At 50.3% G+C, this 13,454-nt stretch overlaps 1 protein-coding gene across 1 annotated transcript; it reads right to left on the reverse strand.

Moving 5' to 3' along the window:
* On the reverse strand, nucleotides 1-13,373 carry NCSTN (nicastrin). Its single transcript, XM_069878734.1, has 17 exons — nucleotides 13,236-13,373; nucleotides 12,830-12,934; nucleotides 11,737-11,860; nucleotides 10,693-10,811; nucleotides 9,208-9,353; nucleotides 8,783-8,933; nucleotides 8,484-8,593; nucleotides 7,581-7,733; nucleotides 6,144-6,248; nucleotides 5,924-6,001; nucleotides 4,935-5,104; nucleotides 3,632-3,734; nucleotides 3,260-3,355; nucleotides 2,673-2,760; nucleotides 2,391-2,542; nucleotides 1,175-1,387; nucleotides 1-668 (listed from the first exon to the last, which is right to left on the reverse strand). The coding sequence occupies exons 1-17, from the start codon at nucleotides 13,348-13,350 to the stop codon at nucleotides 546-548; spliced, it is 2,151 nt and encodes a 716-aa protein (XP_069734835.1). The 5' UTR covers nucleotides 13,351-13,373; the 3' UTR covers nucleotides 1-545.
* Between the last annotated feature and the right edge of the window lie 81 nt (nucleotides 13,374-13,454).

The following is a 13,454-nucleotide window of genomic DNA, read 5'->3' on the forward strand; positions in this document are numbered from 1 at the left end:
TTTGTAAGTGGAGATTTTTTTAATTAAACAGAACTATTTATATATGTACAAACCCCAGAAAATATTGCACCATTAAAAAAAAGGACATTTGCCATCAAACACACCTCGCCCTCCCTGGCTTGTAGCATACACAGATTCACAACTGTTGGATGTGAACAGGCAACCTGTGCTGTCGGACACCACGGAAATCTGCTGGTCCACCTACATCCCAGAGAAACACCTTCACCCTTTCCACCTTTGCCTTCACATAGGGAACACCTCCATCACATTGTTGTCTCTGTGGCTGATCCTCTCAAGCTGCTCAGAAGGACAAATTAAAAAGAAAGGCTTTGGGAACTTCTCAGTCATGGTTTCTTTAGGGCTCGGTCGGCACAGTTTCCTGGGAAAGTCTCTTAGGTTTTATGGCTCAGCCCCCAGAACCCAAGCACGGAAGCTCTGGAGAGAACCATTTGCGTCCCTATGCAGAGAGAGGGGCATTCCAGTGTAGTTTTATCTTTGACAACTGTAATCCAAGGGCTAAAACTTCTCCAGCCCACAGAGTATCTTCAGTAAGCCACAGCCCCGGGGTCCCGCGGGATGCTGAAAAGGATGTCTGCTTTGGCGTTGATAAAGTATGTGGCGAGGAGAGAGAAGACCAGAATGATGATGCCCACAACTAGCGTGATGATCTAGGAAGGGATGAGAAACACTCAGCATTGTTGTTACAAACACAGACCTGCAGCACCACGTAGAATTTGCCTTGAATGGGAGCTTGGTCATGCTTGCCAGTAGCTTTGGAGTAACTGAGATCACCTCCTGCTCAGAACCTCTCCTGAAGTGCCAGACCAGGTTAAGGCCTTAGATTCCTTCCAGTCAGCACGTCATGCATGGTAGGGCTGCTGTTCCCCATCTCCCTGGACATCTTGGAGCAGTCCCCATCCACTCACGTGCCGCTACAGCACTCTTGGAACATTTTTATATTGGGTAACCACTTCAGGGATGGCTGGGATTAAGCTACACATCTCCAGGACACCAGTACCAAGACACAGTCAGTGCACTGTGCTTGCCTGACAGTGTTAGAAAGGCTCTGTGCCACTTAAATTGCTTCTATTTCATAGAATCATGGCATGGTTTGGGTTGGAAGGGACTTTAAAACCCATCCAGTTCCAAGCCCCTGCCATGAGAAGGGACTCACCTCCAGCTCCTTGCTCGCTACCAGAAATATTCGGGCACGGATCTCTTTCCACCGGCTCTCTGTCCATGTGGAATATTCAGTAGATCCCCACTGCCTCAGCTCAAAGGCAGGAGAGAGCGCTTTGCTCAGGTGAACGGTTGACCGAACGCAGTAAGGGACTCGTGAGGTTGAGTTAGGGTCCAGGGAACCCTGCACCCAGGCGTAATCATACATCTGCAAAGGAAATGGGAGAGTAGGAGACTGCAAATAGCCACGAGGAAATAACCAGGCTATCCCCTTGTTCTAGAACCTCACCGGTATCTCTAAAGAGAGAGGCTTTATGGACTGTTCTCACTGCAAGAGGATCCTTTTGCCCACTCCACTACTCCCCTTGGATGCTAAGATGCCCCCTTGTTGGTTTTTCCCAGTTCTCCCATTTGAGCCATAGAAAGCTCTGGGTTGGAAGGGACCATTCCAGGTCATCCAGTCCAACTCCCTGCAGGAACAGGGGCATCTTTAACCAGATCAGATTGCTCAGAGCCCCCTCCAACCTGGCCTTGAACACCTCCAGGGATGGTATCTCCGATACCTCTCTAGGCAACCTGTGCCAGTACTTCCCCACCCTCACAGGAAAACATTTCTTCCTTATATTCACACTAAATCTACCTTCCCTTAGTTCAAAACCATTCCCTGATCAAGCGCCCCTTCCCAGCTTTTCTGGAGCCCCTTTCAGCACTGAAAGCTGCTCTGAAGTCTCACCGCAGTCTTCCCTTCTCCAGGCTGAACAACCCCAACTCTCTCAGCCTGTCCATTATGAGCAGTAGAAAGCATTCCTAACAGCTTTCCATGGAAACCAGCAAACTGAATAGCGGATCTGCCCTTGCCTATCATCCCACTCTCACGGATAGAATCATAGAATCACCAGGTTGGAAAAGACCCATCAGATCATCGAGTCCAACCATTCCCATCAGTCACTAACCCATGTCCCTCGGCACCTCGTCCACCCGGCCCTTAAACCCCTCCAGGGAAGGGGACTCAACCCCCTCCCTGGGCAGCCTCGGACACTGCCCAGTGACCCTTTCCGTGAAAAATTTTTTCCTAATGTCCAGCCTGACCCTCCCCTGGTGGAGCTGAGGCCATTCCCTCTCGTCCTGTCCCCTGTCCCTTGGGAGAAGAGCCCAGCTCCCTCCTCTCCACAACCTCCTCTCAGGGAGTTGCAGAGAGCAATGATACTTACTTCTTTTTCAGCGTTGGGTGTTTTCTCGGGGTTCAGGCACTCTTCCTTGGTGAGGTTAACAACCGTGCCAGTGAGGTTGGCCAAAACGAACTGCACAAGGTAGGTGGTGTTCACAGGGCTGGAAACGGCGACGTAGTGTTGGGGAACATCACCTGGAACAGGCAGAGAAATGGGATCGGTGAGGAGATGGCCAGGAGCAGACAATGTTAGCAGGGGACTTCAGAATGCTGCCACATGGGATCAAACCCATTCCCGTGTTCTTCCTCCTTGTGTTGCTCTTACCCAGAATTCCTTTTAAGTCTGGTTTGATGATAGACTGAAACCAGGAGTTGTTCATTTTAATCAGAAAGCCATACAACATCCGAGTGACCTGGAAAGAGATGGAAATTGGTTTCTATAAAAGGAGCGAAAACACCATCTTAACAGCTACAACTCTCAACATTATTTGGCTGGCAGATGTTTCCCACTATAAGGACCAAAAAAGAGAGGCTCTATGCCACAAACGCATATAATTCAGGACTGAGCTGTGAAAATTTGGTTTGATTCCAGCTCTGTTGCCTCCTTAGCTGATCCTGTGGCACAGAATGTCGTTTCACCTTGGTTTCTGCTTTGTGGAATGAGGATGAAGGAGCTCTGATTTGGAAGGGGGCTCGTGAAGCTTTAATGCCTGTCCTGAGATCGAGAGGCAAGGAACTAGAGAAGGGTGAAAGGTTTTTCATTCAGCTGGAGGGGAAAGAGAAGGGGGGAGGCAAAGCCCTCACGGAGACAGACAGGACAGCATGCTGTGTAAACACATATAAACAGAGACAGAAGGGAAGTACGTGAGGGCTCATCAGAGCTGCCAGGGACTCAATTCCATCTGCTCGTACCGTTTTTGGATCTGCCTGAATAGCAGAGGTGTTGTTGGCTCCCCCTGCAAGCCGGTAGAGAGCACGGGCGACCACTGTGGCAACGTCTGCCAGGGACTGCAAAGGAAGAGCGCTCTGTGTTAATCAAGATAGGCAGATCCAGCAAAACAAGCAAGGAGAGCGAGCCAGAATCCACACATCCATCAAAACACTTAGATTGCGCTCGCATTCGAGTGCCTATCGCCTTTGTCACCGCACAAAGCACCCCAACCTTCTCCCTGCCCCTTTTGGAAAGAGCTTTGCCCCTTCTCTCTCTCTCCTGCTTCTTTCTGCCCCAACCCAAAGCCCCATCCACCCCAGACACAGCAGCTAAAGAAAACACAAAATAGGAACCTTAGCGGTGTCTGTGACGTACTCCAAGGTCTCCTCAGGGCTAAGCCCCTCGGGGTACTGCATCCGGATGTTCTCTGGAGTGTCGTACATGCTCTGGTAGTATCTGAAAAGAAGGAGGCAAACAGAGGTTGGGGAGGGGCAAAAAGAAACCACAGGGCATGGAATTCAATTCAGACTGTGCCTAAAGCAAACAGTGGGAGCAGCCTCCTGGGAGCAAAGACACAGCCCTGCCAAAGCACTGCCCTGCCACACGCTCCTTAAACCATTTAATGAGGCTTTATAATTAACTTGGCCCTTCCGCAGCTTCTCCCATCTGAGGATCTCCACACAATTTACAAGCTGTGATTAGCTTTCAGGTGGGCGACAGCCCAATTTATTAAATGGGCAGAGAAACTGAGGCAAGGACAACCCAATGCTGAAGGTCTCCCGGGAAGAGGGATTTTGATGCAAGTCATGCCAGTGGGTTTGATTAATGCCTCATCTTGAAGGTGGCGAGGAATTCCAAGTGAACTCTAGGAGAGATTTACAGCGAGGAGTCTGCAGCACATGCAGCTGAACTGGGAACTGGGCGGAAAGCCCAGTGTGAGATCTCTGCACCTGACGCTCTCAGCCACCCTGGGATTAATCCCTCCAGCCTAAAGATGGGTCACGCAGCACTGAGTGTCGCCTTCCTCCACCCCAGCTCTTCTCATCCCTTTACAGCAGCGCAGATTTAGAGGTGAAAGGGAAGCTACTTCCCCCCTGATTGCTACAGAGATTCTCGGAAACAGCAGAAAAGGAAGAAAATGAAAAGAAAGAGACCATTTGAAGAGTTTAGGGAAGAGGGGAGTAGCATATGACTGTCCTCTACCCTACATTTCCACTTCCAAAGTTGAAGAGGGTCAGGGGATCCCCAAGGAACATGCTGCAGTGGGGTCATGTGGGGTAAATTAAAGTGCCCTTTCCAATGCCTGGGGCTTTCTGCCATCGCAAATAGAAAGCTGAATTAGAAAAAAAAAAAAAAAAGAAAATGCAGCTCGCTTCTGGAAGAACAGATGAGGCTTAGGCACGCTCAGTTGCCATTTGCTCACCTCTGGCTTCCAGCCAGCTGTGGGGAACATTTTCTGTACAAAACTGGATTTCTTTCGGTTGTCAGAATAATTATGTTGCGCTTGTTCAATTACATGGCACATGTCTGCTTCCTCTGCTCCCCCCAGAGCACGTTCCACATGTATGTTGGGCAGGAACCCCTTGCAGGAGCTCAGGTGCCCTCTGCCGGCTCTGGCGCCTTCGGCTGTGGCCCAGCCAGCACCTGGAGAAGTACCTGTTCTGGAAAGCAGTCTGGTGGTCAGTCAGGACCACCCCAGGGATGTGCCGGGCCCGAAGGAAGCGCTGGAAGGATGACGGGGGGAGAGGCTGTGAAAATTCAACTTCTTCCAAAGTCACGTTTGCTCCCACGCTGCTGCTACTCAGAATATCCAGCAAGTTTCTAACCTGAAAGAATTAAAACCAGCGCTGTTTTGGATGTGTAATTTCTCTGGACAGGTTAACATCATAGAATTATGGAATGGGTTGTGTTGGAAGGAACAAAGTCCATCTAGCCAGGCCTTCCAACACCTCCAGGGATGGGGCAGCCACCACTGCTCTGGGCAACCTGGGCCAGAGCCTCCCCACCCTTGCAGGAAACAACTTCTTCCTAAGATCTCACCTCAAGCTCCTCTCTTCCAGCTCAAAACCATTCCCCTCATCCCATCCCTGCCTTCCCTGATCCAGAGCTCCTCCCTAGCTTGCCTGGAGCCCCTTTCAGCACTGGAAACTGCTCTAAGGTCTCCCTGGAGCCTTCTCTTCTCAAGGTCAAACAACCCCAACTCTCCCAGCCTGGCCTCATACAGGAGGTTCTCCAGCCCTCGGAATCATCTCCATGGCCTCCTCTGGACTCGCTCCAACAGCTCCATGTCCCTCCTGTTCTGGGGGCTCCAGAACTGTACAGGGCTCCAAGGTGGGTCTCACCAGGCAGAAGCAGAGGGGTAGAGTCCTTTCCCTGGCCCTGCTGGTCCCAGTGCTTTGGATGCAGCCCAAGATACGGCTGGTTTCTGGGCTGCAAGCACACACTGCTGGCTCATGGCAAGCTTCTCATCACCAGCACCCCTAAAATGCTTCTCCTCAGGGCTGCTCTCAATCCATTCTCTGGATCTGTGCTTGGGATTCTTGGGATCGCCCTGACCCAGGTGTAGGACTTTGCCCTCAGCCTTAACATCCTGATCATCCACAGCATTTTGATTAGATGAACGACTACAGATTTTTTTCCATTACCTGCACCCCAACAGAAGCATTCATCCGAGAGACAGGGTCTGTGTGCATCCATAAAGCTGAGCCATTCCTTAGAGCCACCTTCAAGAGAAAAATAAACCCACTGTGAATACCTGACTGATCATCATTAAGTTTTGCAGAGCAAGGAGGTCCAGGGAAAAGTCAAAACTGGGAGAACAACAGAGAAAGGAGGGAAAAAAAGATCCCCTAACTTATCCCCCACCTGATTCAACTCCACAAATGAATGAATGTTGTCCAAACGGAGAGGAAACTTGTCTTTTTCCATATCGTACACCATTCGTGAGCTGCCGATGTAATCAAAAGTCTCCTGCAACAGCAAAACAAAATCATACATGAACTGCATACAGAGAGCTGCCTGGCACAGCCAACAGTGATATCCGAGAGGCTGAGGTCGAGCAAAACCAAGAGTTTCAGGGCCAACTGTTTGCACCAAGTATTTCTGAAGCTGTGCAGAGCCTGGCACACCTGAAAAGTGCAAATATTATATTGTGCCTGGCTCTGAAGGCAAGGATATTCTGGGAAGGTGTGGAGGAAAGGACAGAAGAGGCGAAGAGCAAAAAATCCAAGGGACAGCTAGTGAATTTCCACAAGAAAGAAAGGCACCGAGGCAACGTTAGACCTAAGTAAGCGCAGATATCTAGCAAGATACAGCGAGTAACAGCAGAGAGGTAGCAATAGTCTCTATTCTCGCGTAAGTCATTATGAAGGAGGACAGCAAGAGAGGGAAAAGGGCAATTCTCCATTCCAGGAATGAAACGTAAGCAGCTTTCCTGGAAGGAGAGGTGTCTGCTTCCCGGGGAAAAACAGTGAGGGAAGGCTGATGACAGAAATAAGATTGTCACAGGAGCTGCAAGAAGCCAAGCATTGCCTGGGGACGACGCAGTGCCCCTAAGAAGAGAATCCCTGCAACAGAGAAGGGTGATGAAGTCTGCCAGCCACCAGACTTCCCCTTTGACTCATTTACAGCCAAGTCTTATCATCCCTCCTACATCCTGGGAGCAAGACAAAAAACTCCGTGGCACTGTATGCCCAGCTCCCCCAGGGAAATTCCGACCAGGGGTGTCTGTGCTGAGGAGGGAGAAGGATGGGAATCAAACAGGAATCACACAGTTTCACAAAGCCACACAAAAGAAGCCATCAATGTAGATGCCTTGAGGGGAACATCAGCTGTTGGCCATCAGTCCCCCCTCCCCAAGCTTGCTCTGCTCTTCCACAGCTGCCAACTCCAGTGCTGAGCTGTCAGCAATGAGCTACATTTCGCTGCTGTCAACACATATATTTTTAATCTAGCCTTTTCTGGGCTTTGTTTCAGAGAATCTGAAGCCTGGCCATCGCCGTTCATCCGAATGGGGGTGAGAGAGTCAGACACACAGACAGGGATACAGGAGGGTAGGCAAAGTTTGAGTCATTGAACTGGAGGGCAGAATATGGGTCGTCCCAGTGGAAGCTCCATCTGCTGCTGTTATCCCAGTGCAATTAAGATCCTGTTCTCACCAGGGGAGCGGAGGAAAACCACAGCGTGGGGATGCAGACAAACGACTCCACACAAAGAGTAGGGAAAAAGAGTTCATTTGCAGGGAGCCAAGAGCTGATTGGCTATCCTGGAACATGCCAAATGGTGGAGCGATGCCGCTCTTACCCCTTGGAAGAAGGTGAACATGATATTCCTTTGCAGTAGATGAACATCTGAGGCTTTGTGAAGGGCTTCAGCGGCAGCCAAGTGGGTCACAAAAGAAGAGACGGCGCTCTCTGCCCCAGGTGCGATGTTCCAGAAGAAGGAATGGCTGTCAATCTGCAGGCCCAAACAGGAGGGGTAAGAAACGCACACACAGATGGGGGAAAACTGTATAGGGAAAGCAAATCTAGCACCTCTATCCTAACCCACTCATCCTACTGATAAGGGAAGGACCAAACCACCCTGCTTAACAAAACCTAAAATACCAAGCAGCATTGCTGAGGCTGTAGAGTTCTGCTACCACCCCTTGCTGCCCTGACCCGAAAACTCAGATTATCGAGTGTGCCTGAATTTTAACACCACTGTTCAGCATGGGCCTCTGAGACAGTGATAAATGAAGTTTTAAACTTCATCTCTGGAGGTGTAAAGTGCAAAACAGGCTGCTAGACAGGGAAGCGAACTTTGTCAGCTCCGACACTGACTCACTGTGTGACACACACCAAAATCTCCATGTGATTTAGCCTTCCCCCAAAAACACAGATGAGCCAACCATGCAGTCTCCCTCTGCAACGTTTCCAGGATGAGAAGTATCTTCATAAAGCATAACAGACATTATTTTTACTTGTGTATTTCTAGCAGAGAAGAATATGCTGAAGGAACTCTCACGTTAATAACACAGCAAAACAAAATGCAGATGTCCTTGTAGTAAAACAATAGATAAACCTACCACTAAAAGGCTCACAAGAGCCAACAAGATCTAAAAGGTTTGGAACATGGCAATAAATGAAAATCTGAGGAGTATATTTCCACATCTTCCCGGAGTCCTTTCACTCCATATGCTGCAAAGTGAGATTACGAGGTACCTACTCGTGTAGCGACCATAATAACTTCTTTATCCGGATCGACCTTTCCAGAGGAATTGATAGGTTGCAAGGTGCTCCACACATTGTAATCAAGAAGAGGATCACACACAATCTCTAGGGAGAGAAACAACAGTGTCTGAGTTGAGACTACAGCAGCAACAGGTGAGAAACGAGCTTTCTCGTCAGCTGGGGCCCACCAGTGGTTCTATCAAACTTACGCTCAGCAGGTATGAAGTCATAGAAACAGAATGTTTTGAGCTGGAAGGGACCTCAAAGATGAGAATGGAAGAGGAATCTGCTCACCTGGATTAATGCTGAAGGTGCTCTGGAGGGAACTGCGCCTCATGCACGTCACTGTGCTGGTGACCGCGTGCATGTGGGAGAAAAGCTGCATGGCACAGAGCGGGTACTCAGGGCCAGATCCATCCCGAGGGATATTATGGTCCTGATAACACTGGATGGAAACAAAACCGTTACAAAACTCACTCTAACTGCATTGTGTAGAACATATAAAATCATACCATGCTTTTTTATTATAGATTTCACATACTCAGCACCGTCGGGTTAGGCTGATAGCTGGACTCAACGATCTCAGAAATCTTTTCCCACCTCAATGATTCTATCATTGTGGGATTTCAACATCTGAGCTGGCAGAAAGCAAAACTTCTGCCCTCTTTCCTCCACTGTGCTGTGGCTTCCCGCTCCTACTCGTCAAGGAAACGCAGTACCTGCTTAATAACTTGAGTCTCGTTGGCATCTTCAAGGAGAAAAATAGGGAAGTCAAAATCCTCATAGGAAAGGCCACTCCCCATAGGATTCCACACAGTCGTATTGCAGTGTGCAAACTCAGGGCCATAATCTTTGGAATATACACCTGGAAAGAGAAAGAAATGGGCAAATCTGAGCCTGCAAGAGAATATCAGAGTGGGGGAGAGGTAGAGCCTGCTGAGAAAATAGCAGCAAATACAGAACGAGCACCATCATGGGTCAAGGAACCAGCTGACAGAAGCGTGGAGATGGAGTTGGTCACTGCATGCGGCAGAAAGAATGAGAAACACGGACGCTGAAAGCCACTCCACACCAGGAGGCTGGCACGAGCAGGTAGCGAGCATTTATCACATGCTGAGAGAGCAGAGAAGGCACACGGAGAAAAATTACACTTCAAAAAGGAAGAAGGCATAAAGGCGCTTTTTCTGAGCTTATTGTGTACTGGAAGCCCCCTAAGGATCCGTAAGTACCAATCATTTTAACACCTAAACACTGCGCAAGCAGCAGGAAGGTAGGAACAGGACAAATGCCAACACATCAGACTCATCCCAGGAGCGTACGCGCTGTCCTTCGCAGCAGAAAGCTTTTGTGGACTGCAGAAGGAGCAGCAATTTCTCCTCTCAAGGTAAAACACGTGAAATTTGCTGCACAAATAACCTAAACTGAAACCCCAAGGGGAACTCAGGCAGGCAGGGGGGTGCTTTAGAAAGCAGCAACTGGCCCACAGAGAGGTTAATACAGATTCCAAATGATCTATGTGAACACAAGGCACTTGAAAGATCACAGGTGGACAAGGAGTTTCAAATGTTAAAGACAAAGACATTACAACAGCCTTTGGTCAGGTTTAACACTTTAGTGAGTCAGTGCTGGTTTAGGCAGCTTATCTCAATCTTCCCCTCAACCCCTGCCCCAGCCCTTGGTAAGAAACGATGAAGATCCAGCTCAGACCAGCTACGTCAAAAGAAAAGGTTCTGGGGAGACCTTAGAGCAGCTTCCAGTACAGAAAGGGACTCCAGGAAAGCTGGGGAGAGGCTCTTGATCAGGGAGTGCAGGGATTGAATGAGGAGAAATGACTTTAAACTGAAAGAGGGGAGATTGAGATGAGATCTTGGGGAGAAATGTTTTGCTGTGAGGAGGGGGGACACCCTGGCCCAGGTTGCCCAGAGCAGGGGTGGCTGCCCCATCCCTGGAGGGGTTCAAGGCCAGGTTGGATGGGGCTTGGAGCCCCTGATGCAGTGGGAGGTGTCCCTGCCCGTGGCAGGGGTGGGACTGGATGGGTTTGAGGTCCCTTCCAACCCAAACCATTCTGTGAACACAGTGAGCCTGTCATCCCAAACACCAGCTGGCATAGACGTGTAGCCGCAGTTTCAGCCATTCTACACTTCTCTGAGCGGGAAGGCATCGTTCCTTTTCCCCACAAGGACAAAGATGGAACATTTCCTTACCAAACCCATCATTGGGGCACTTCAAACCCGGGGAGAAGCCCTGGGGAGGGTTCGGTTTGGCAACGGCCACAGCAAGTCCAGACACTCGTGAGGTTCCTTTCAGCTGCAGCATCACCCTCCTGGAAAAAGAGAAAATAGGACTGAAATGACGAATTCATTAATGAAGAGTTACAACTCAAGACATGTTATTGCTCACAGATCACAGCTGAGCAAGCAATAATGCTTTTGATCAAAATAACCAACATATCCCTTCCTCTTCTCAAAACTGCACAAGATTACACACACAGCAACAAGCAGAGAACTTCAGCTACTTTTTTCCTGCTCTGGAAGTACAGGAGGGACATGGATCTGTTGGAGCAAGTCCAGAAGAGGCCAAGGAGGCCATGAAGATGATCCAACAGCTGAAGAACTTCCCATATGAGGGCAGACTAGGAGAGTTGGGGTTGTTCAGCCTGGAGAAGGCTCCAGGGGGACCTTAGAGCAGCTTCCAGTGCTGAAAGGGGCTCCAAGAAAGCTGGGGAGGGGCTCTTGATCAGGGAGAGCAAGGACAGAATGAGGGGGATTTGTTTTCAGCTGATTGAGAGGAGATCTTAGGCAGAAATGTTTTGCTGTGAGGGTGGGGAGGCCCCAGCCCAGGTCATCCAGAGAAGTAGTGGCTGCTCCATCCCTGGAGATGTTCAAAGCCAGGTGGGATGGGGCTTGGAGGCCCCTTCCTACCCAAACGCCTCCATAGTTCTATGGTTCTGCCCAGGACAAATCTTAACTGCGCTGTTTAATGAACTTTAGTAACTGCAACAGCGATGAACATGGCACAAGAACTCACACAGAGCACAGCTTTTCTCACAGCAAAACAGCCCACTGCAGAAGAAATAAATTCAGGCACAGAACTACAGTAAAACCTCAAGCTTTTCAACCTCACTGTACTGCACTGCAGCCAGGGCTGATCCTGCCAGGTGTCACTTGAAAAATGCTGTTTTCATCACCAAATTAGGGACCTTCTGGGATCCAGTCACCCTGGAAAGATAAAAGCTGACGGAGACTGACCTGTTGAAGAGGTTTCCATCCAGCAGAACCATGTAGGGTGGGTGCGGGCCATCAGTGAGCACCCACTTCAGGTCCTCCTCCTTCTCAACCACATGGATCACGCCCGTGTCTCCACTGATCGAGGCTGTGGAAAGACAACACATCCATCATGTTTCATGGTGATCTACATCTTTCCCAACCCCAATCTCCAGGGACAGCAAGACAGTGTCTTACTGAGGGCTTTAGAACAGCTCATGGGATTAGAGAGCTGGAAGCAGGAGAGAACAAGGAAGAGGCCTTTGCTAGGGGAAAAAAGCCCTGAACAGTACAGAAGAATAAATGAGCACTCATGCTTTAAAAGCATCTTTTGTTTAATTACATCAAAGCACTTAAGGATCTTCAGCTGATCAAACACTGAGTGTCTTGTGACTGAGAGGAATGAAGAAGGGAAGCGGGAAGCAGAGCCTGAAGGTGCTCCGAGGAGACAGGACCAGCCCTGAGGATCACAGCTCAGCGCTGTTCCTCCCCACAGGGCTCTGACAGCTCAGCAGGAGGCACTGAGGAGCACAAGGGGCAAAAGATTGTGACAACAATCAAGTTATCACATCAAATTGAGTCCATTTTGCCCCATCCCACAAAAAAATGGATGAAAACCTAAGCACTTTCACATGAAGGGTAATAATAAAAACAAGAACTTTGTCAACATCCCCAGCCAGAAACACCGGCGAGAGGGTAGGCAGGACTGCATATGCTGTTTGTTCGAATGCCAGCACGCACAGAGCAGGAAAAAGAGCCAAGAGAACCTTGCACCCTTTGTTATCTGATGGACTAAGCGCAGCGGGGCTGCCCTGGGGTGGCAGCTGACAGCGTCCGCTCGAGGAAGTGGCTCGAGGGCAGTGGGGGAGTCTCCATCTCTGGAGAGGTTCAAAACACACGTCACCGTGGCACTTTGGGACAGGGTTCAGTAAACACAGTGGGATCAGAGTGATGATTGGACTGGATGAGTTTAGAAATCTCTTCCAACCTTAATGATTCTACAATTCTAGGCATTAGAGCTCCTCAAACGTGGCACAACCACCCCCTGAGCAGCTCGAGGACCTGCAGCTGTACTCACACTGGCAGCCGATCTGGTGGGTGGCGTTCAGGAGGCGAACGCAGGGCGCCGTTTTGTTCAGGGGGATGTAGATCTTCCTCTCGACAGAATTGCCTTGGCAGGAACCTGCGGAGAAGACACGACGCCCCCATTCAGAAGGAGCCAAACCAGAAAACCCCCCCACACTGAAAAGCTCTCCCCAGCTTAGAAGGGCAAAGACAAGCCCCCTCCCTAAGCAGGGCTGGGGGAGAAGAAAGGAGAAAGGGAAGAAAGCCCCCAGCCCAGAGAAGGAAAAGATGAGGATTCCAGCCCCACTACCCCACAGGGCCCAGGCGAGCCCCCCCCGCCCCCGCCTCAGCCCCACCGCGGCTCCAACCCAGGGCCGACCCGGCCGTTCCCCACCCCGCTCACTCCCTGCCCGCCTCACCCGCTGCCAGCAGAGCGAGGAGCAGCCCCCTCAGCAGCCCCCGCCAAGCGTGGCAGCTCCCGACAGCGGCCTCCATCCCCCGGCTGCCCCGGGCTCCCCTCGCCCCCGCTGCCATTTTCTCAGCTCTTCCTGTTTCACGGGAGCGACCGGAAGCCGCTCTACGCCCGCGGGAGGACCGCGGCTTTATGGTGCGCGACGACCGAGAGTCTATGGGGGCGG

Source organism: Phaenicophaeus curvirostris, chromosome 29 (genome assembly GCF_032191515.1).
Source record: "Phaenicophaeus curvirostris isolate KB17595 chromosome 29, BPBGC_Pcur_1.0, whole genome shotgun sequence".
NCBI lineage: Eukaryota > Metazoa > Chordata > Aves > Cuculiformes > Cuculidae > Phaenicophaeus > Phaenicophaeus curvirostris.